We start from the raw sequence: 25,129 nt of genomic DNA, 5'->3' as shown, positions 1-25,129 counted from the left end.
TGACAGCTCAGTCCGCAGTCCCGGGTTTCTTACTGAAATGTTCTGACTTTCTCTTTGATCTCCTGCACTGATACCAGAAAAAGATACAAACTTTCTGAAACACTCAGCAGCTGCACTTGGATAATTTTGTTACAATTTAAGATAAGCAAAGAAACAATTGTAACTATTTAAGGTAAGCAAATCTCTTGGGAGATCTGAGACTAGCAGCTTAAAGGAGAACTAAACTCCCCAATAAGAAAAGCCCCTACTTACTACCCTAAATAGTCCCCCCTGCTCCCCCCCTGCATGGTTGATTACCCATGAAAGTGCCCCTAACTCAGTACTCACATATCAGTGCAGAGTAAGCGCAGCTGAGCTCTTGGGCACCATTTTCCAGCTCTTCGGTATTCTTCCTTAAAGGATAAGTAAACCTTTAAAATAAGTGAATGTAAAATTCATCAGGGTGTTATTCTAAGCACTTTTGCAATGTACATTCATTATTTATTTTTCTTTAATTCCAGGATATTAAGGGATATGTGCACTGTTAATATGAATTCATATTGTTACAACAGTGCCATCTGCTGGTCAATTTCTGACCACCGAGTAGTCAAAGAAGTTGTCAGGAGAAAGAAAGAGCATGCTCTGATGTTCTTCTGCTTAAGACTAAAATATAGAAACCTTTCTCAAACCTTTCCTAAACAGAAGAACATCAGAGCAGCCTCTTTCTTTCTCTTGACAACTTCCTTGACTACTTGGTGGTCATAATAGTTGGAAACTGACCAGCGGGTGGTGCTGTTGTAACAAAATTCATTCATTTTAACAGTACACAAATCCCTTAATATCTTGGAATTAAAGAAAAATAAATAATGAATGTACATTGCAAAAGTGCTTAGAATAGCACCCTCATCAAGTTTACTTATCCTTTAAGTGAAGGCCGTATTGGCGCATGTGCAGTTGGAGCAGTCTTCCGGTTTGTAGCAGCTGCACATGCGCCAAAAGTGAGAGAAATTGCAGAAGGGAAGAGGACCCGCAGAATACAGAAGAGCCAGAAGATGGCGCCCATGAGCTCCGCTGTGTTTACTTAGCACTGATATGTGAGTACTAGTGATGTGGGGGTCGAGAATTTCTCGACCGGCATCTGACCCTTACCCGCCCGCTCCCTACCCACATCCGACCCGGGCCCGCTGCTCCCCTTTATTCATAGACCCGCCCCGATGTCACAAAAGGGGCGGGGCAGGCAGAAGTCTATAAATTCCGGCGCCGGAAGCCGGCAGTACCAGGAGAGCAGGAGAAGAGCTCGACCCGCACCCGCCCTGCGCATTTCGTCCAGGGCTCAGCCCGACCCGCAGGCCTCGGGTCGGCCCGCACATCACTAGTGAGTACTGTATTAGGGGCACTTTCAGTGGTAATCAACTATGCAGGAGGGAAGCAGGGAGGGGGGACTATATAAGGTAGTAGGTAGGGGCTTTTCTTATTGGGGGGTTCTCCTTTAAAGGGCAATTCATTCTCATTAGCAAAACTGTTTTAACACATAAAACATTACACTAAAACTCCCAGAAATGTATTCAAACTTTCATAACTTGCAAAATTTAGTAAAATGGACATGGCAATTAGGGGATGTGGACAAAAAAAAGGGTGTGGACAAAAAAAACCCTCTTTTCATTTTTCAAATGTTTGGAGGTATGTGATCCTTCCCTTCTAAAGGGGAGTGATTCTGAAGGCTTAGATCCATTTTTAAAGGCATAGAATCACAGCGGCACTTTTCTTCTCTCCTCAGGACCTGTACCTTTGCAGAGTTGGTCCTGTATCTAGATTTTATTGTATACATTGTGGAAGAAAACTGATTAGGCATTCACTAAGAAGTCCCCTGTTAGAGACCACTTGTATTGCATAGTGCTTTACAAAACCACAAACACAAGGAAAGTTTAAAGGCGTTGTTCACCTTTACGTTAAAGTAAACATATAGGATAAATTAAAAAAACCCTAATTTTTGTAGGCAATGATGTATACTATATGGTGCAGGTTTTACTTTTGGCTGTAAATTAATATTATTTTTAAAAATGGCCCTTTATTGGAACTCACTATAGATCTGCTACAGTCCCAGTCCATGTTTCAAATGAAGAGTGGGTGTGTCTTAAAGGAAAACTATACCCCCAAAATGAACACTTAAGCAACAGATAGTTCATATCATATTAAGTGGCATATTAAAGAATCTTACCAAACTGGAATATATATTTAAGTAAATCTTGCCCTTTTACATCTCTTGCCTTGAGCCACCATTTCGTGACTGCATCTGTGCTGTCTCAGAGATCACCTGACCAGAAATACTTCAACTCTAACTGTAACAGGAAGAAATGAGGAAGCAAAAGACACAACTCTGTCTGTTAATTGGCTCATGTGACCTAACATACAGTACAGTGAATCCTACGATCCCAGGGGGCGGCCCTTATTTTTTAAAATGGCACTTTTCTATTTATGATTACCCAATGGCACATACTACTAGAAAAGTATATTATTATGAAAATGGTTTATTTACATGAAGCAGGATTTTACATATGAGCTGTTTTATGCAATATCTTTTTATAGAGACCTACATTGTTTGGGGGGTATAGTTTTCCTTTAACAGTCCCTGCCAGAAGCACAATAGGAGGACAGCCAATCACAGCTCTGCAGTCACACAAGCAAAGACAGGTTTCAGTTCCCTATCAGGTCAGCCTAGCTGCTGATTGGTTCCTATCCAACAGTTCAGTGCACTGAGTGCCGCTGGCTCCTCTGCACAGCCTGGGAAAGGAGGCAGCAGGAATTGGAACTGATGGGCGGGACTAGTAGTGTTTTTGCAGAAATTTACAATAAAGTAACCAGAAACACAACTTTTTAAAGCACATTCCTTCTATATCTAAAAGAGTTTAATGCATTGGCACATTGTTGTTTTTTTACATAATATGGCTCCTTTAACTTTTAGTATGATGTAGAGAGAGATATTAATAGATATTTTGCATTTGGTTTTCATTTTTTATTATTTGTTGTTTTTGAGTTATTTATCTTTTTATTCAGCACCTCTCCAGTTTGCAAATTTAGCAGTCTGGTTGCTAGGGTCCAAATTACCCTAGCAACCATGCATTGCGCTGATATATGAATAGGAGAGGGCCTGAAAAGGAAAAAAAGTAATAAAAAGTAGCAATAACAATACATTTGTAGCCTTAACCCTTTAAGTGCCACAGAACGTAGAATCTACGTTCTGTGGAAAAGTAACTTGAAATGCCACAGAACGTAGATTCTACGTTCTGCAGCACTTCCGGGTTCTGGAGCGGAGGAGCGGCTGTTAGAGCCGCTCGCTCCGTTCCGCTTCGATCCCCTGCCCCTAGGCAACGAGCAGAGCAGGGGATCGAGTGGCCCCTGGGGCGCGATCGCCCAGGGGCCCAAAAACAGCAGCAGGCACGTGTTCCTTACGTGTCCTGCTGCTGCAGCCTGCACTGCGCCATCCAGCTCCGCCCCCACAGCACAGAGACACGCAGATCGTCGCAGATGTCTTCCTGGGACCCCTCCACATCGTGTGCAACAGTCTTCAGCGACTTTTTCAGGTTAGTGCAACAATTACACACACAAACACACCAACACACACTTATTACAGTAATACACACTTAGATTCACACTTACACACACTTACACATACATTTTTGGGGATTGGGGGGGTCACTTACACTCACTGCACTTACACACACGTGCACACGCACACACGCGCACATAACATGTAATTACCATTTGTACACACGCACACGCACATACATGGCATTGTGGCTTTTTTTTTTTTTTTCTTATCGCATCGTCTCTTTTTTTTGCTGAAAAAAATGTTTTATTGCCATTACGAATAGCGTATTCGCTAACCGTACTGTGCAATATCTTTTGTATGTTATTTCGGTGATTATATTGCAATTTTGGGTATTTTGGTGCATTTTTAGCCATTTTATTGAATTTTTAGCCATTTTATTGCATTTTCAGCTCTGCATATCTTGTGTTCACTTGTTTCTAGCCGTATAACCTGTTTGGCCCAGCTAAAATATTCAAACTGTGATTCTGATGGCCGATAACACTATTCTGGAAAAAAAACATTGATTTTTGTGGTTTTATTGGATTTTTTTTCATTTCACTCTTTACTGCCTTATTTTGTTTTGCCTTGTAAATTTTATCTACTATATATCCATTTGGGGGTCTCTGTGCGCCACATAGTTTGGTATATCTATGCATATTGGGCATCAAAGTGTTCAGTAGACCCCTGGCATTCATATTTAGGATGTTTTATGCTGATACGTTACGAAACGTGGAGCATATAATGGGGTAAAATTCAAGCTTTGTGACGATTTTCAGAAATTTGATAAAAACCATTATGTTCAGCATTGCTTTGCAGTTTGGCAGTTTGTAGTAGAAACACTTATTTACCCATATTGGATTCGTCAGAATGTGTACTTTCTGAAAATATCTGGTTTTCTGGGGTCTCTGTACTGTTAGGGGGGTCTAATGTCGCATAATACACACACCAGGTGCTTATATTGCAGCAGCCAGCGCGTCAGCCGTGAAAATGTATATACACTATTGTCATTTGGGGGTCTCTGTGCGCCACATAGTTTGGTATATCTATGCATATTGGGCATCAAAGTGTTCAGTAGACCCCTGGCGTTCATATTTAGGATGTTTTATGCTGATACGTTACGAAACGTGGAGCATATAATGGAGTAAAATTCAAGCTTTGTGACGATTTTCAGAAATTTGATAAAAACCGTTATGTTCAGCATTGCTTTGCAGTTTGGCAGTTTGTAGTAGATACACTTATTTACCCATATTGGATTCGTCAGAATGTGTACTTTCTGAAAATATATGGTTTTCTGTGGTCTCTGTACTGTTAGGGGGGTCTAATGTCGCATAATACACACACCAGGTGCTTATATTGCAGCAGCCAGCGCGTCAGCCGTGAAAATGTATATACAGTATTGTCATTTGGGGGTCTCTGTGCGCCACATAGTTTGGTATATCTATGCATATTGGGCATCAAAGTGTTCAGTAGACCCCTGGCGTTCATATTTAGGATGTTTTATGCTGATAAGTTACGAAATGTGGGGCATATAATGGGGTAAAATTCAAGCTTTGTGACGATTTTCAGAAATTTGATAAAAACCGTTATGTTCAGCATTGCTTTGCAGTTTGGCAGTTTGTAGTAGAAACACTTATTTACCCATATTGGATTCGTCAGAATGTGTACTTTCTGAAAATATATGGTTTTCTGGGGTCTCTGTACTGTTAGGTGGTCTAATGTCGCATAATACACACACCGGGTGGTTATGTTGCAGCAGCCAGCGCGTCAGCCGTGAAAATGTCTATACATATTGTCATTTGGGGGTCTCTGTGCGCCACATAGTTTGGTATATCTATGCACATTGGGCATCAAACTATTTAGTAGACCCGTATGTTTATATTTAGGATGCTCTATGCTGGTAATGATACATGGACAATACGATGCTGGAAAGTTGAAGCTTTGAGGCAATTTTCAGATATTTCACCAAAACCGCCAAATTTGGCAAAGCCTTGCGACTCAGTAGTTTGGAGCAGAAAAGCATGGGTACCCATTTTAGATTCTGTAGAATGTGTACTTTCCAAAAATGTATGGGTTTGGGGGGTAAACATATATTTCTGTGTTTTTACCCCACAAAAATGCAGACAATGTGCTGATTTTTCATTAGCTGTAGTTACCCACAGGACAATTTGTATGTGCTAACTTCCTTTTGGGGCCTCTAAATGCCATATACTTTGGTAAACCTATGCACAGTGGGCACCAAACTGTTTGGAGGACCCCTGGCAATCACAATTTGGGTGCTTTTTTGTGATACGTAATGATACATGGGCGATATGATGCTGGAAAGTTGAAGCATTGAGGCAATTTTCAGATATTTCACCAAAACCGACAACTTTGGGAAAGCCTTGCGACTCAGTAGTTTGGAGCAATAAGGCATGGGTACCCATTTTAGATTCTGTAGAATGTGTACTTTCCAAAAATGTATGGGTTTGGGGGGTAAACATATATTTCTGTGTTTTTACCCCACAAAAATGCAGTTAATGTGTTGATCTTTCATTAGCTGAAGTTACCCACAGGACTATTTGTATGCACTAACTTCATTTTGAGGCCTCTAAATGCCAGATACTTTGGTAAACCTATGAACAATGGCCACCAAACTGTTCGGAGGAACCCTGGCAATCATATTTAGGGTGCTTTTTCTTAGTACGTAATGATACATGGGTGATATAGTGCTGGGAAGTTGAAGCTTTGAGGCAATTTTCAGATATTTCACCAAAACCGACAACTTTGGGAAAGCCTTGCGACTCAGTAGTTTGCAGCAGAAAGACATGGGTACCCATTTTAGATTCAGTAGAATGTGTACTTTCCAAAAATATATGGGTTTTGGGGGTAAACATATATTTCTGTGTTTTTACCCCACAAAAATGCAGTCAATGTGTTGATTTTTCATTAGCTGAAGTTACCCACGGGACTGTTTGTATGCGCTAACTTCATTTTGGGGCCTCTAAATGCCAGATACTTTGGTAAACCTAGGAACAATGGCCACCAAACTGTTTGGAGGAACCCTGGCAATCATATTTAGGGTGCTTTATCTTGGTGCGTAACGATACATGGGCGATATGGTGATGAGAAGTTGAAGCTTTGAGGCAATTTTCAGATATTTCACCAAAACCGACAATTGTGGGAAAGCCTTGCGACTCAGTAGTTTGGAGCAGAAAGGCATGGGTACCCATTTTAGATTTGGTAGAATGTGTACTTTCCAAAAATATATGGGTTTGGGGGGTAAACATATATTTCTGTGTTTTTACCCCACAAAAATGCAGTCAATGTGTTGATTTTTCATTAGCTGAAGTTACCCACGGGACTGTTTGTATGCGCTAACTTCATTTTGGGGCCTCTAAATGCCAGATACTTTGGTAAACCTATGAACAATGGCCACCAAACTGTTTGGAGGAACCCTGGCAATCATATTTAGGGTGCTTTTTCTTGGTGCGTAACGATACATGGGTGATATGGTACTGAGAAGTTGAAGCTTTGAGGCAATTTTCAGATATTTCACCAAAACTGACAATTGTGGGAAAGCCTTGCGACTCAGTAGTTTGGAGCAGAAAGGCATGGGTACCCATTTTAGATTCGGTAGAATGTGTACTTTCCAAAAATATATGGGTTTTGGGGGTAAACATATATTTCTGTGTTTTTACCCCACAAAAATGCAGTCAATGTGTTGATTTTTCATTAGCTGAAGTTACCCACGGGACTGTTTGTATGCGCTAACTTCATTTTGGGGACTCTAAATGCCAGATACTTTGGTAAACCTAGGAACAATGGCCACCAAACTGTTTGGAGGAACCCTGGCAATCATATTTAGGGTGCTTTATCTTGGTGCGTAACGATACATGGGCGATATGGTGCTGAGAAGTTGAAGCTTTGAGGCAATTTTCAGATATTTCACCAAAACCGACAATTATGGGAAAGCCTTGCGACTCAGTAGTTTGGAGCAGAAAGGCATGGGTACCCATTTTAGATTCGGTAGAATGTGTACTTTCCAAAAATATATGGGTTTTGGGGGTAAACATATATTTCTGTGTTTTTACCCCACAAAAATGCAGTCAATGTGTTGATTTTTCATTAGCTGAAGTTACCCACGGGACTGTTTGTATGCGCTAACTTCATTTTGGGGCCTCTAAATGCCAGATACTTTGGTAAACCTAGGAACAATGGCCACCAAACTGTTTGGAGGAACCCTGGCAATCATATTTAGGGTGCTTTATCTTGGTGCGTAACGATACATGGGCGATATGGTGCTGAGAAGTTGAAGCTTTGAGGCAATTTTCAGATATTTCACCAAAACCGACAATTGTGGGAAAGCCTTGCGACTCAGTAGTTTGGAGCAGAAAGGCATGGGTACCCATTTTAGATTCGGTAGAATGTGTACTTTCCAAAAATATATGGGTTTTGGGGGTAAACATATATTTCTGTGTTTTTACCCCACAAAAATGCAGTCAATGTGTTGATTTTTCATTAGCTGAAGTTACCCACGGGACTGTTTGTATGAGCTAACTTCATTTTGGGGCCTCTAAATGCCAGATACTTTGGTAAACCTATGAACAATGGCCACCAAACTGTTTGGAGGAACCCTGGCAATCATATTTAGGGTGCTTTTTCTTGGTGCATAACGATACATGGGTTATATGGTGCTGAGAAGTTGAAGGTTTGAGGCAATTTTCACATATTTCACCAAAACCGACAATTGTGGGAAAGCCTTGCGACTCAGTAGTTTGGAGCAGAAAGGCATGGGTACCCATTTTAGATTCGGTAGAATGTGTACTTTCCAAAAATATATGGGTTTTGGGGGTAAACATATATTTCTGTGTTTTTACCCCACAAAAATGCAGTCAATGTGTTGATTTTTCATTAGCTGAAGTTACCCACGGGACTGTTTGTATGCGCTAACTTCATTTTGGGGCCTCTAAATGCCAGATACTTTGGTAAACCTATGAACAATGGCCACCAAAATGTTCAGAGGAACCATGGCAATCATATTTAGGGTGCTTTTTCTTAGTGCATAATGATACATGGGTGATATGGTGCTGGGAAGTTGAAGGTTTGAGGCAATTTTCACATATTTCACCAAAACCGACAATTTTGGGAAAGCCTTGCGACTCAGTAGTTTGGAGCAGAAAGGCATGGGTACCCATTTTAGATTCGGTAGAATGTGTACTTTCCAAAAATATATGGGTTTGGGGGGTAAACATATATTTCTGTGTTTTTACCCCACAAAAAATGCAGTCAATGTGTTGATTTCTCAGTAGCTGAAGTAAAGTCCTGATCAATTTGGATGTGCTAACTTCATATTGGTGTCTCTAAATGCCAGATACTTTGGTAAACCTATGCATAATGGGTATCAAACTGTTCAGTGGACCCCTGGAAATCATATTTCAGGTGCTTTTTCTTGGTACCTAATATAGTTTGGGATATGCGGAGCAGCAAAATAAAACCTTTGAAATGATTTTTCAGAATTTTGAATTTTTTTTTGAAAAACCGCTATGTTCAGACAAGCTTTTATGTTTGGTAGTTGGGAGTAGAGAGACATAGTTACCCATTTTGTAATCGGCAGAATGTGTACTTTTCAAAAATGTATGGTTTTCTGGGGTAAACCTACGGTTTCAGGAGTTTTTGCCTTGGAATCTAAAGCATGCCGTTTTCTGCCTTAGTGCTTTCAAAATTCGGCAATATACTGCCGGGAGTTTTTGAGGTACAGAAGTCCTAAATCTCCCTAAAACTATACATATCTGGTATTGGCACGTTCGAGAGACATAAGGCTTTCCAAATCAGTTGGATTTTCATCCGTAAAATGAAATATTTTTCTGGTATAAATTGATATACGATGAAAAATGGTAATTTTTCATTTTTTTTTGGTATTTAGCACTATAAATTTTTTTGCACAGGTGGAAATACATGAAAACTCAGGCAGATTTAGAAAGCTCAGTTTCTACCGAAAAAAACAATGTATAGTTTTCCTAGGTAAACTATAGGTTTCCCCTCAGAAAATGCCCCTAAAGTGAGAGAGCACAAAATGTTTCAAAAACGGCTGGCATTTCGCGTAACCAAAATGTGAAATTCTGCTGGCACTTAAAGGGTTAAAGAGCATTTGTTTTTTAAATGGGGGAAGTGACCCCCATTTGAAAACTGGAAAGAGTCAGCAGGCGGCAAATAAATTCATTTAAAAAAAAAAAAATGAAGGGCAATTGAAAAGTTGCTTAGAATTAGCCATTCTATAACATACTTAAAAAAGGTGGATCACCCATATAAATAAATACATTAGTGATATGAGTTTCAAAACACAGCTAAAAATAGACCCCTGGCCTAAAGAGCTTACAATCTATGACCCTACCCATGATTATTTTCACTTTTACTTTTTTTAGATGTTTTAAATTTAGAGGTACAAAAATGAAACCAGCCCTATTTGCGGCTAATGACCTGTAAATGCGGAAATTAAAAAAGGGAACTTTTCTAGCACATTACTTAAAGGAGAAGGAAACCTAGTCGGCGCAAAAACCCTCCCTCCTCCCCCCTGGCCTACCCGTCCCGCTGGGCAAATGCCCCTAACTTGTTACTTACCCTTCTGGGCAGGGCCAGTCTACGGAGTTCACCAACGACATCTTCTTCCACGCGATCTTCTTCCTGTTTTGACCGGCGCATGCGCAGTAGGAGAATTTCGCCGGTACAATCTACTGCGCATGCGCCAAAAGTCATGAGATCGGAAAACTTCGTGACTTTTGGCGCATGCGCAGTAGATCCGTACCGGCGAAATGCCCCTACTGCGCATGCGCCAAAACGCCGGTCAAAGCAGGAAGAAGATCGCATGGAAGAAGATGGTGCCTGTGAACTCCGTGGAATGGACCTGCGCAGAAGGGTAAGTAACAAGTTAGGGGCATTTGCCCAGCGGGACAGGTAGGCCAGGGGGGAGGAGGGAGGGTGGGCACGGGAGGGGGAGGGTTTTTGCGCCGACTGGGTTTCCTTCTCCTTTAAACCAATGACTCAAAACCAATTGGTTGCCTGTGTATTAGGTACAGTACCGCCACCTATGCAAAATTAAAAATTCATAGCTGTACTGTAGGTTTGAGTAAATTACACGTCAAATCACACACACATATTCATGTAAACGCTGCTAAAACGCAGACGAATTCTATGCTTTATTAAAATCAGAATATTGTGCTCATGGCCTTTCTAGTGTTGAAACAAGAAATTACATCAAACATTATTTCTGAACAGTCGGCTGCCCCTAGAAACATGTCCGTCACCTGCCCGCTTCCGTTTCACGTCGGAAGTTCCTCCTCCCTTCCCGTTGTGTTTTGCGCTTCATTCGCATCTGGGCTAGGCCAGTCGAAGCCAAGATGGCTGATTACGAAGATCGGGTGTCTGATGAAGAGAAGGTAAGTATTAGGCGCTTCGTGTGGAACTCCATTCAGCTACTTTTCTACTGAATCTGTTTCTGCTCCGGGGCCGGGGAAGGCGGCGAATCAGCTTCGCTCTTATTCATATTTTGGGCATTTTTTACTTCCCTCGCTTATTAACCCTTACATGCGAGGATCTGCTCTCCCTCAGGTAGTGCCTTATCATTGTAATTTTAAGAAGAATGGGAAGTAGCTCCGTGTGCAAATGTATATTGTATGTCATTGTGTGTGTCTCAGTACATGTGTGAATACCTGTATGTCATTGTCAGACCGTCGAGGAAATGTTTTGATCACTGTGAGTATAAGAAAGACATAGGAAATAGATCTGCACTTGCTTTTATACATAAATACATTCCTATTCGAGCCGTTTCCTGGCGTGCCTAGTGGTTTAGCTTTTTGTTTCATTGCGTGATTTCAAACCATTTTCTTTTCATAGAAAGTTTGACTTTATTGAAGATTGTGTTTAAAGTGGATGGAACAGAAAGAGTTAACTAAATATTTAACTGACTAATGCTGCTCATATCTAACTAGCTTTATTTTGGTGACACCACAGAACCCCAAAAAGGCAAATATTATGGACACATATATATATATATATATATATATATATATATATATATATATATATATATATATATATATATATATATATATATATAGTGAATAAAGTACTATATTTTAAGTTACCGCGGAGTTTCATGACCATATAAAAACACGAGGCTGAAGGCAACTGGGGGTACTTTATTTATTATAATACACAACTTTCAGTGAGTCATGTGGCAGAAATGACATAAGAAATCACCATTTATAAGTATATAATTTGCAAGATATTCATGGCTTTTGTGTATTATATATACACTTAAAAATGCTGTGCTATGCTCATTACTCATATTTTCTAATGTTTTGTAAAATCGTAGGTACTGCCACCATATTCCATGCCAGTTTCTTTCACGGAGTCACAAGGAGGTGACACAGGTAGTGTTAGTAGGGCCATTCTCTCTCCCTACATTGTACTGAATACATCCTTATTAAAGAGAGGAAGTTTGTTGGTGAAGTTTTTTCTCAATAGTAACAATTAATTGTGTGTACTGTTAATTTTTGATATCTTTAATATTGTAACATTTTAGCCTTAATAGTTACCTTATGTTTCTCCTTCAATGTTTATACCTTGAAGTAAACTTTATGAGCAAATGAGATATTCGTAAGGTTGGTCTACATAAAGTGTAATGTCCCTCCCCAGGGTTTCATGCTTGCATTAACTGCTTGTTCCAGCGTGTTTTGCATACTTGTGCTGGTCTCAACTCATGAACATCAGGGCAAATTATTGCTGTGTAGTACATACATACACTTTCTGAGTGCACAGTATTTCTGTGTGTCCACTCCTAGAGTTTCTTCTAATAATAGAACAGAGATCAGAAAAGAGCTTGGGTCTGTATTAGGCTTACTTCAGCATAGCCCTTTCTGTCTATTGACTGATAGGAGTAGTCAGACTTGCAAAAGGTCTTTTTTTGACGGTTTAGCAAAGCTAGGCATTATGCCTATCATGTCAAGGAATGCAATCCATATGTTAACTAGCTTTTGTTTTCCAAATGTAATCTGTGTACAAATTCTATAAAGAGTTGGAGTTGTATCCAAAAGACTAAAGACCTAAAAAAAAAAAAAATATATATATATATATATATATATATATATATATATATATATATATATATATATATATATATATATATATATATATATATATATACAAATACAAGAGGTCCTCTGCACTCAACCAATTTTTGTGCATACTGCTACTGAAAAATGCCTTGCCCTTTAAACAAAACAGGGATTGTTTGTCCATATATTGCAATATATTTAAGCTGGCCAACTACGTCAAAGTCATCCCATATCTGGCCAGTCCTATGCTTAATTTTCATCTGATTCATTAAGAATTCTATTGCTTCATTATACATTTTACAAAGGGACTAAGTTTTACCTGCAACAATTAGTGGTGAGCACAACTTTCCTATAGTTATACAGGAGCAGTGACCAGCTCCCACCCTTCCCAGCTATAGTCAGGTGATCCCACTGGTGTCAGTTAATAGTAAATGCACAATAAAATGCATTACTTAATAAATTACAATAAAATGCATTACTATTTTAAATCTCAAACCCCTGTCCATATAGACCATTGCAGGCAAATTAATACTACCCCCTAAAAAAGCACCTTCTGACAGAGTAGTATTTATTGTAATTATTGTTATAATATTGTGTAAATATACTTTGCTTTTAATTAGGTAGTAAATTAGTCATGAGCAGGCAAAAATTTGAATCAGAACATGACACTAACATGTGCCTGTGCTTCCCCTCCTGGACTGATCTATAGCCCTTTTCAGAGCTAAACAAAAGATGCCATGTGTTAGTATTATTAATACTGGGCCCTGGCCAAAATATTTGACAATATAAAAGTATTTTCAAATAGATTAAATACTAATTGGGCAGTGTTACAGCAAACCATATGCTGCCTTCACGCCATCTGTCTATCCTGCCCATCCTTATGCGCAAAGGTTCTGTTTGTAGGCTATATTTTCCCCAAAACAATCCCCTGTCCTATAATTGTCTTTGGTCCCCTAATAACAGGAAGAAATTCTATAGTTCTGCCGCAAGCACTTCCCTTCCATTAGTAAATGTACACTTTAACAGTGTTAATATAATTGACATTGTAGTGATAGTTATAGTGTTCATCAATTCTAAGATAAATTAATAGTTTGATATTGGAACAAATGCAGTTCCTTTTCTAATATAGATGCTACAGCCTCCCAATATAAAAATATATAGTCTGCTTCCTTTTGTTGCTTTTTGCAAAGTCCCAGCAATGCTTTTTGCTTTACTCAACCCAACATAGTGTGTTTTTAAAGGGCATGTAAAGGCAAAAAAAATAAAATCCCATTTTTTCTTTCTTTAATGAAAAAGAAACCTATCTCCAATATACTTTAATTAAAAAAATGTTTACCGTTTTTATAAGAAACCTGACTGTATGCAGTGAAATTCTCCATTCGTTTACTGCAGTGGATAGGAATTGTGAGATGGTCCCTAACTGCTGAGCAGGGAAACAATCATACTTATGAACAGCAGGGGGAGCCCTGCCTTACTTCCCAGCCATGCAGAACTCAAGCAGCTTTGTTTATGATGATCCCTAAGCAGCCCAGACCACACTGAGCATGTTCACAGTCTTAGTCTTGCAAAGATGTTTAACAAACTTACAAGATGGTGACCCCCTGTAGCCAAATTTGAAAGCATAAAGCTGTGCTGCCTGATGATCCCATCAGCATGTATATTACCACAGACATACGAAAAATACATTTGTCTGCCCTTAGTGATCTGACTGATTTGGCCACATGTCTGTCCATGTGTGTGGCCAGAGTTGAGTATTCTGAAAAACATCTCCTCTGCTGTCATGCTAGTTTTTCTTTGCTTGCTTGTCTGATGGTTTTACCAGGTGTGCTGGACCAGTCCTATCACATGCCCATCTGTCAGAAAAAGACTGCATCATGCCACCCCAGGGTTTTTTTTTTTTCAACCATATATTTCTCAGAATCACAAGTGAATGATATGAAGATGAAACAATTCAAACTGGGCATAAAGCAAAGCTGGAACTGTACAAACAGTTAAACAATATTCTGCAAGTTAGAAAATAGAAGCAAGTGACTGCAGAATGCCCACTGAACTTACTACCAACTGTATTCATAAATCAACCCCACAATTTTCAAATGACTTTGAAGTAATTGTTCTTCTCTAGCATTATATCTACATCTAATTACACAAATATTAAATAGCTGTCCTGCCTATTATAACGTTGCCTCTGTTTCCTCTGTCCTCCTTTTTTTACAGATTTATGTTCTACTCCTAAGCCAAGTCATTTTGTCAGTATTGGCCCGGTACCTTTGACTGGTATCGGCCTTCTTGCAGTCACTTATGCCTTTTGAGGATGAGACATAGGTATGATAAGCTGGAGTACTATTTGTGTGTACTCTAGCCTTGCAATCAGCTAGTTTGCATGACTGGGTTATGGCTGGCATTGCACATTGCGATAAAGTTTTCTCCATCAATTTTTTTGGCAACGTTATAGTCATTATCTGCTGGAGATCACCTTCTGAGCTAGCTTTAGGCTAATGTCAAACATTGCGTTTTCTCTTCTGTCAGTGAGAACACCAATCTTGCCTAATGTGAGCCAGTGTGTGTAGGCATAGGTGTGAATGGGATCCTCCTGTCCATGCACACAGAGCAGATTACAAACTGAGAATGCTAAAGTGTACATTTTCTTTATGAAATCCATCCCTTCTCTGCAGTGACAGACCAATCCTATTCTTTCTGATACTATACATGGGGCAGCAGGCAAGATTGGTGTTTTAACTGACAGAAGAGAAACCTGTATCTTGTAAAAGTAACCTTACAGGAATTGTTCAGTACAAAAATGAAAAACTAGAACAGTAAATAGAACAGTACTTCCTGCTTTTCAACTGTCTAACTCAGAGTTAGTCAGCGGCTTGAAAGGGGGGTCACATGGGACATTACTGTTCAGTGAATTTGCAATTGATCCTTAGCTTTCTGGTCAGATTTAAAAGCAAACTGTTATGACCCATGTGTCACCCCCATCAAATCACTGACTGTTAACTGCCCGGTAACCAATCAGTGGAAACCAAGAGAGCTGCAAAGCAGGAAGTAGTGGCTATAATATTAGACATCCAGTCACTTCAGCCTTTATAGATTATATTTTTGGCTAACTAATTATATTGAAAATATTTTTTTATTTTGCACAGCCTATCTATTTACCCAGTTTTTATTTTTATACTGAACAATTCCTTTATATCTAATATATGCAGAAAATTTTTTCTGAATATTGCAGAATTTTATCGCAGTGTAACATCACAAAGTAAAGAAAACTGAAAATGGCATAACTGGATATAAACATGATTTTTAAAGTCTTCGAGTACTTGCAGCAATATGTTTGCAGAAGTTTACCCATTACTTGTGTATCTTTGCTTATAGAAGTAAATTGGTCACATTACATGCAGTGCTTTTTCTTTTTGGTCTACCATAGTTTGCCTTTTATCTTTCTGAAGATTGCATTAGGTTGCTTCCTCGTCACAGTTCACTATATTGTACTCGTGGTATTTTTCACAATGCAAGAGATGCAAGTAATATCGCTTTTCGTCACTAACAAATGACCGTATAAGAAGCAGAAAATGTAGCAACACACTTTCTTCATAAAACCCCCTTTATTCCATCTGTTGACAAATATATCACAAAGTGACAGCAGTGGACATCAACACAAGTAGCTTTCTGCAGCTGTCATCTGAAAAGTGGACAAGCATTTGTTTTAAAATAAAGTACAGGTTGTAAGCAAGTCTACAGTTTCTGTTTTTTTTTATGGCTTTGCCATTGGTGTTACCCAAACATTGTGTTGCACTGCATAAGCATTACTGAATATATGTGAGGTTTCCCTCCTTTTGTTAATATTTTTCACAGACATTGCATGCCTATAGTTATTCATATGCTTAGAGATGGCATTAACCTAACGTCATTTTTTTATTTTTACATTCATACAGTTTTATTTTTGAAAGTTTATTTTTATGAAACGTCATATTCAGGATTGCATGTTTTTGAGTCAAACAAAACTATATCTTTGCATGAGAATTGTAGTTTGTATACACAGCAACATCACAGGAAGCACACTCAAAGGGGAATATTTTAGTGAAGTAGGCCACTTCGTTTTATGGGAAAGCCCTGAGATTAAATTATTGTTTTAACAGAGAATTGGTATAGGACAGTAAGCAGAGTTCTTATTACTTTTTGAATTCAGTCCCCTTGCAAGTTTTTGATTTACAGTTGTCACATTTGTGGTCTTCACCACAGTAAAGTTGTTTTCGCTTCTGCTTGTTGCACAAAAGAACAGATTCTACATGGCGATAGAACATACCAGTGTTCATTTACTGGAGCTTTATGCAAGACAGGACAGGAAATGCGAGTTTCTTCTTTTGCAGTGTTAACCCCTTGTACTTTAGTGTTTGTATGATTGGTTTGAGGATAGCTATATTTTCATATCAAAACATATACAGTGTTCAAGGTTACACAGTGATCAGTGACCTATCCTTGTCTGTCCTTTAACAGACATTAGTATTCATGCATTTGTATTCCAGACATAGTTAAAAAGTGAAAAGTATCTTAACTTCTCTTTTCAAAATGCAGTAGTATTTGAAATGCAACTAGGAAACTGCATGGACAGTACACCTCTCTCAATTTCTATGCACATTCTCAGAGCAATGGGCACTTAACTGTGTTGATAACTATTTGCCAAACCAGGCTTGTGCCTTGGATTTTATGTTACTTTTAATCTCAGACAAAGATGCAGAAAAATCACATGTGCGGCTTTAGCCTTAGTCAAGAACAGTTTACCTGCAACCTTTTTAAAACAATTTTCTGGTGTGTATAGTACTGTGTATAATGCTGGGAGATGATACTGTTATTGGGTTTGAGATATATAGTGAAGAAGTACATTGAATCTGTAGTAAAGTAATCTGAACCCTAATTTAAACATTAAAATGTAATGGGGAATACATTGAAAACTGAATATAGACTGAATATAGAGAGCTCAGAATTCTAAATACTTTTTTACATTTTACATGTTCATTTTTGATTCTTTCATTTTCATGGATCAGTTTTCACACTCCTAATATCATGCTTTTTTTGACAACAGTTGCTATACTGCCTGGCCTCCTAGAGCTAAATAACTAGAAGCATTTGTCTATGCTATGCACAGTTATTTTCCTCCTAATAACCATTTTTTGATTTTACCTGCATCATACCTTTGCTACTGAGTCCAAGCAAGGGTTTTTATTTGCCTTCAGATGAGCTTGATGGATACATGTATGTGCCTTCTAATTCTTACTCTCCAAGTATTGAATACTGTAGTCCAAAAGTATTCTATGCTTGACGTTAGGCAACATTCTTTACCAGAATTCCAATGTAATTTCACATTATTCCATCAGGCACCTGTCCTTCATGCTTCATGATAGTTCACAACACCCTTGTGCCTTGTGTACCAGTGATGAAGCACCCGGCACATTAGTGTACAATGCTAGTACAAACATAAGGTCAGTACAAAGATTGGGTAATGTTACAAACACTAACTCTTCAAAGAGGTTGTTAACCTTTGAGTTAACTTTTAGTGTGATGTATTGTAGAGAAGGATAATGTGAGACCATTTGAAATTGGGTTTAATTTTTTATTTGTTGTGGTTTTGAGTTATTTAGCTTTTTATTCTGAAGCTCTCCAGTTTGCAGTTTCAGCAATCCAGTTGCTAGGGTCCAAATTACCATAGAAACCATGCACTGATTTAAATAACAGACTGGAATATGAATAGGAGAGGGCCTGAGCAGAAAGATGAATCATAAAAAGTAGCAATAACAATACATGGAGCCATTATGGAGCATTTGTTTTTCAGGTAGTGTCAGTGGCCCCCCCATTTGAAGAGTCAGAAGAAGGCAAATAATTCCAGTTGAAAGTTGCTTAGAATTGGTCTCTCTATAACATACTAAAAGTTTACCTAAATGTCTTTTCTGGCAAAATAACAGCATTTCTTAAAAAGTACCCACATTTTTATGTTGCAGAGATTTGTTGTTTTTTTTTTTTTTTTAAACATTAATGCATCAATTCTTCAAACCCTAAGGGGAATACGCATTTTGCCAGGAAACTGCTTCAGCAGAGTTTATCATAACTTCTTGAAATGGGGGGGGGGGAAATCCCCAAAGCAGGAAGTCCCTGTGGTGTGGATACTTCTCTTAGACCAGCTGCCGTGCATTTAGCCAAATGGAGCTCTTTTCTGCACAGTGTTATGCAATAAGTTCCTGACTGCTTTTTTCTAACCACTTTTTTAAACTGTGGGCAAGTTATATAGTTTTATTAAACCATTGTTTTCAGAATTTTAAAGCTGTCTGGTACACCCACTCTGGATCTGGATTTTTTCTGATTTATTTTACGCTTCTGCTTCTAGTGACATCAGTATTGTCTTGCATCTTATCTGGTGTTTAGTTAGGATTAATTTATAATGCAGACTAACTTCTTATAATAATAACTTGCCTCCTTCCGTCTGTATTTTTAAGGATTGTATATAGATTTCTCACACATATTAACAGCTGCTGTAGCAACAGTGCTATGGTACTGTACATGCTTACTCTGCCATATAATTCTAAGAAAAGCATGTGCTGTAGTTTGGACACCATCTAGGGCAGGAGAAGATGTAAGAGAGAAGCCTGCTTGGCTCAGGTTACTTTTAATTCCATGTACTATCTGAGCATATGCAGTGGGGCCTATACTGTTGTTTCGTGAAAGCTTGCAGTGAATCTTCCTAAAGTTGTCTGTATAGAATGTGGCTCTTGAGATCCGATCATCCCCCTAAATAAATATGATGGTTTTCAAATATTAATAAGATTGATGGTATTTTAACTTATTTGTGTAGCATATTAGGAGGAAAGCAGCATTTCTAGGAAAAGTAAATTTCCATTTACTCTTGAGCTACCTGTCTGCAGATAGGTGAAAAAAATTTACACTGATTCATATAAAACATACATGTAAGCACAAAAACTATGCTTATTTAAGGGGGGGGCATATTCCCTAAAACTGACCCTGTTATTACCCTAGCTCGCCAAAGTTGTCTCCATAATATTAAATGCAGATGCTTTCCAGCTCTATCAGTCATCTCCCTTTTATTTAATATAATGGAATTGTTGTACAATTTATGATTTTTAATATTACTCTGTTATCAAACCACAGGGGGGAAATTAAACCAAGAATAGAGAGAATAAAGTATAAACAGAGCAGGTAGGATTCAGTTGGCCGCTGACATTGGTGCCTTAAGAACCCATCTCTATGGTTGTTATGATGAGATCTGTAGTCATACAGCTCCCATGGTGACTTAACCGATTAAAATATACTGGAGAAATTGAAGTCATGCAATATTTAGGAGGCACAATCATGCTATGAAATTAGTTATACAAGTTCCCTTTATAAAAGAAGAATATTAAAAACAATAATCACAATTTTAAGTTTTGCAGGGCAACCTGTTAGAACAGTTCCATGCATATAGTACATATTAATACCACACTATGTAAAGGTAGCCATACATTTGACCAAAAACGGATTCCACCTTAGCCCCTCCAGACCGTGTCAGCAACTTATAAGCATGTTTACGGAACCATTGTTATGGTGTGCCTGTCGGATATGGGACAAAAAATTGTCTAAATATCTGTTTTCCCATTGGACAAAGATCACATTGGAGCATAGATGTAGTTTACACCTAATGGTTCTCCACATGATTAGTGGCCTGATTGAGATGATCCGATAATTTAGCAAACTGGGTAAAGGCCCGCACTGTCAGGTGGATTTTACAGTATATGTAGTTTTAGTCTCTGCTACAATAGACAAAAATGTGTTGTTAATTGTTCCACATAATCATTAGTTTGAATAAATTTGAAGTCCTTCGGGTGATTTTCTTTATTCAAATTAGGATGGAAACTATCCCTAAATCGGTACATGTTGTGTTAAAGCCTTTAAAAAAAATAATCCAATTAAAAAAAAATCTAAATCTTTGCTCCCCAATGTATAACTGTTGCAGATCATAAACTTAATGATCTATAACAGGTTAAGCTATTACTGCCAAACTTGTTTATTTACAGGTCTTAGCAGGAAACTAACCCCCATATTCAATAAAATGCCATGGTGCAATGTCCAATAGCAACCATTAAGATGTTTGTTTTTAAACACTTGACCAGTGACTGGGCTGCTGATTGATTACTATTGGTGACCTTTTATTACTTATGCCCATTGGAGTTAAGGGTTTAAAACAGCAACAAGTTATTGATATACCGGTAGATACATTTACTTTACTGTTTTTTGGATCCTCCCATAACAGCTTTTTGTTTTGTCTCCATTCACTTCATACCATTATATGAAAAAAATCACCATCCTGTTCCTGTAATATGTAGGAATAGGATAATAAATAAACATTTGTTTCAAATGACACATTATTTGTTCTTCAGGTTCTGTAGCCAGTCCATTGCTTTGAACCAAGAATTAGGGCAGCCCTGCAGTTTGAGAGCCTATGCTGTCCCTTACGTTTTCTCCTCTATATTGCACATATCTCCCCCATACCCTTTTCTCTAAGGGCACACCAGAGGATGTGGCCAAATTGATTGCTATCTGCCTGTCATTGCCAGTATCTGTCATAGATGGAGCACTTTAACCTCAGTGTGAAGTGGTGACGTTGAGGGATTAACTAGTTTCTGAATCATATTCATGTTAAAACTAGTTGTATTTTTACATTTGTTCATACAAAAGCCATTCCCATAATAGCCCTTTTGGTTTTTCTGCAGGTGCGCATTGCAGCAAAGTTCATAACCCATGCCCCCCCAGGAGAATTCAATGAGGTCTTTAATGGTAAGTTAATGTCCAATTTTCTGTTTGTTTAACACTAAAGATTTATATCACATTATATCAAGTGTTGATATGAAGTGTTGTTTTTTAATTGCCTTTGCAATTAGCAGGTAAAGGAAGGAACAAAATATGTGTAATTGGTTTTGTAGTAGTTTCATTTACTTATGCACAAACACTTATAGGCTATTGCAGTAGAAGAAAATGGGAACAATTAAGCAGTGGCACACCAAACTATTCCAGGCACTTGGGCACCCAAGATTTTTAGTAGTAGCTCAGGAGAAATGCAAACAGCCTGTATTTCGAAGTCTAACAGAGTCTTACACAAGCGCTTTCAGACAACTGCTCTTAAATTGTTAAATACCTATTTGTACTTATGTGTGCTGCATGTATGAAGGCACTTAACCTTAAAATGCATGGAACTTAATTTATGTGTAGCTTTCCAGTAGATTTGCCTAAAACAGTGCCTAGCCAGCCTGTAAATTATTAATTAGACTCAGGACCCTTGGGTACAGTGGTGTACTGGGCCCCACAGCAGATAATTGTTCAGGCCCCTAGGTTGACCAGTTTTACCAATATTTATTTAAATTGTATATGAATTATGACCTCACAGGGCCCCTATACCTCCCGAGCCCCCTGCAGCCACAGGGTCTGCTTCCTCTATAGTAACACCCCTGCTTGGGTAGGATATCCTAAAAATGTTGGCATTTAGTATGAGACATTTATATTTGTGAGCATCTGTTAAGGTAAAAACTGTATCCTAGAAGAAAAACAGGCCCAAGGTTTAATTGTGTCCACAAATCCCAGCCGGCTCCTACTTGTATCCCTTCAAGTCCACAAAAATATCACTAAAAATGAAAAGCCAGCGCCAAAGGCACAGGGGCAGACAAAACAGAATATAGGGTAATATTGTTTTATAATGTTGCCACCTCTTGTGTGAAAAGCAAAACAATTAACTTCACCTTATAAGTGTTACCCTCATTCGGTATTAACCACCACCAAAGAGTTAAAGAACTTTCCTTAGAGACTTGTTTAGGTGGGTACTCACAAACAGAATATCAACTTGCACGTAAAGAATCGTGAAGCACTTCTCCTGGTATGAACTGTAAATCGACATGCAGCAGCAAATAGTGTAAAAATACCTCTTTAATTTTTTTTAAAAACAAGAATTAAAATGCACTCACATGGCAATGGGGTTTTTTTTATAAAAAGCATATCTATGCATCGTCCTCCTGGAAGCTCCCCCTGTGTAAAACCGTCCGCACACAAAGGTCCCAAAAGATCAAAGTAGCTTGGGAAGGTGTAAATTATATCTTTATAAAAGGTGCTTAGAGATTTCAAGTTATTATCAGTGCTCAATTTCATTTGACTCATTGAAACTTATTACTGTATAAATAATAATGTAACCCCTGTTGTAAAACATGAGGATATTAAAAGTCACATTAGAGCCTAATAATTGTGCTTTTATGGAGTCATGGAACTCGCATATAATATCCTTACATTTTACAATTTTACATTATTCACTAAATATCTACTTCAGAGTGAGCCTTCCTAAGTACTTATAGGAACAATGGTAAACGATCCACTATTTTTTTTTTTTTTAAATTTTAATGGGAAGAATGACTTTTGTTCAGTTCTCTTCAACTTGTTTACAACTGCAAGCCACAATTATTATTTGTATCATTGATTTTTTTAATTCATAATAATAGTTTATTATCTTTTCATTTATGTAGTTCCAAAATATTACCCAGTGCTTTAAAGAATGTTTATTATTCTCATCATTCCCTATCCGATTGGAGTTTTGTCTAATTTCACTTTTGCAGATACTCATACAACACTACATTTAATTAGAGGCTAATTAGCCTGGTAGTATGTTATTGGATGTCTTGCAAATTCAATTATAGACCTATAATTTAGGTTATTCTGAGGACACAGTTCTGATTTTTAGATTTCTTAAATAGAGCCCTTCCAGTTTGTAGAAAATGATAAATGAAAGGTAAAGAGTATGTACAGCACTCTTTATTGCATATGCCCAATATTAGTCTTGTAGAGGCACATGTAGTGTTTTCCCTACTTAAAGGGCTGTTCAACTTCAAGTTAATTTTAAGTACGTTATAAAATGGCTAATTCTAAGCAACTCTTCGATTGGCCATCATTTTTTATTTTTTACAGTTTTTGAATTATTTGCCTTCTTCTAGACTTTCTAACTTTCTATCTTTCAATAATCCCATCTAAAAAATGCTCTGGAAGGCTACAAATCTATCAATATTGCTACTTTTTATTACTCATCTTTATATTCAGGCCCTCTCATATATATTTTAGTCTCTTATTCAAATCAATATATGGTTGCTAGGGTAATTTGAACCCTAGCAACCTGATTTCTGATTTTGCAAACTGGAGAACAGCTGAATAAAACGCTAAACTCAAAAACCGTAAATAATAAAAAAATGAAAACCAATTGTATTTTGTCTCAGAATATCACTCTCTACATCATACTAAAAGTTAATTTAAAGGTGAACAACTCCTTTAATTTCAGACTTTTATGACTCAAGCTTCCATTTGTGCTTTATCATAGTCTCCCCATATTAGCCCATAAAACAGTTTATGCAAAGCCTTGTTTCATTGGTAATCCTGATATTGTTTCAAGATTATCTAGGACCTCGGCATATATGCATTATCCCCCTAAATAGCTCAAACAGTGTACTTTGCATGGCATTCAGAGATGGCAAATTCTGTTTCTGAATCTCCCTGCCAACAAGTTGCATACAGTTAGGCCCATAAATCTTTGGACAGAGACAACTTTTTTCTAATTTAGGTTCTGTACATTACCACAATGAATTTTAAATGAAACAACTCAGTTGCAGTTGAACTGCAGACTTTCAGCTTTAATTCAGTGGGTTGAACATAAAGATTGCATAAAAATGTGAGGAACTAAAGTTTTTCGCCATTGCCATTTTAAACAATAAGGTCCCCCCCTGGGATCATGATTCACTATGCACACAAACACACCAACAAACCATACTTGTTAGGTCACATGAGCCAATTAACAGACAGAGTTCTGTCTTTTGCTTCCACACTTCTTCCTGTTACAGTTAGGGTTGTAGTATTTCTGGTCAGGTGATCTCTGAGGCAACACACAGACCATCACGAAATGGTGGTTTAAGGCAAGAAATGTAAAAGGGCAATATTTACTTAAATATATATTCCAGTTTGGTAAGTTTCTTTGGTATGATATAAACTATCTGTTGCTTTAGTATTCATTTTGGGGGTATAGTTTTCCTTTAAGCTGCAAAAACAGAAAAAAAACCCATCCGAGAAATTGCTACAATATTAGGAGTGGCAAAATCTACAGTTTGGTACATCTTGAGAAAGAAAGAAAACTGGTGAACTCAGCAACGCAAAAAGACCTGGACGTCCATGGAAGACAACAGTGGTGGATGATCGCAGAATCATTTCCATGATGAAGAGAAACCCCTTCACAACAGCCAAACAAGTGAACAACACTTTGCAGGAGGTAGGTGTATCGATATCCAAGTCTACCATAAAGAGAAGACTGCATGAAAGTAAATACAGAGGGTGCACTGCAATGTGCAAGCCACTCATTGCTAAAAAAAATCTACCAGAATGATGGCAAGAAAAAAGTATGGAGAGGGCATGG

The 25,129-nt window shown here is 38.1% G+C and overlaps 1 protein-coding gene across 2 annotated transcripts in view; it reads left to right on the top strand.

The window, feature by feature from the left end:
* The first annotated feature begins 10,826 nt into the window (after window positions 1-10,826).
* capza1.L (capping actin protein of muscle Z-line subunit alpha 1 L homeolog) overlaps window positions 10,827-25,129 on the top strand; it is a 29,929-nt gene continuing 15,626 nt past the window's right edge. Inside the window, exons 1-2 of one of the 2 annotated variants that reach the window (XM_018244922.2) lie at window positions 10,827-10,980; window positions 21,414-21,477. In XM_018244922.2, the coding sequence (XP_018100411.1) occupies window positions 10,942-10,980; window positions 21,414-21,477 (103 nt within the window). In that variant the 5' untranslated portion in view covers window positions 10,827-10,941. The remainder of the gene's footprint in view (window positions 10,981-21,413; window positions 21,478-25,129) is intronic. The other variant, NM_001090035.1, reaches the window with a different exon arrangement.

This window comes from Xenopus laevis, chromosome 2L (genome assembly GCF_017654675.1).
Source record: "Xenopus laevis strain J_2021 chromosome 2L, Xenopus_laevis_v10.1, whole genome shotgun sequence".
Taxonomy (NCBI): Eukaryota; Metazoa; Chordata; class Amphibia; order Anura; family Pipidae; genus Xenopus; species Xenopus laevis.
Note: the sequence above shows the minus strand (reverse complement) of the source record. Positions and strands in the feature narration are given on the sequence as shown.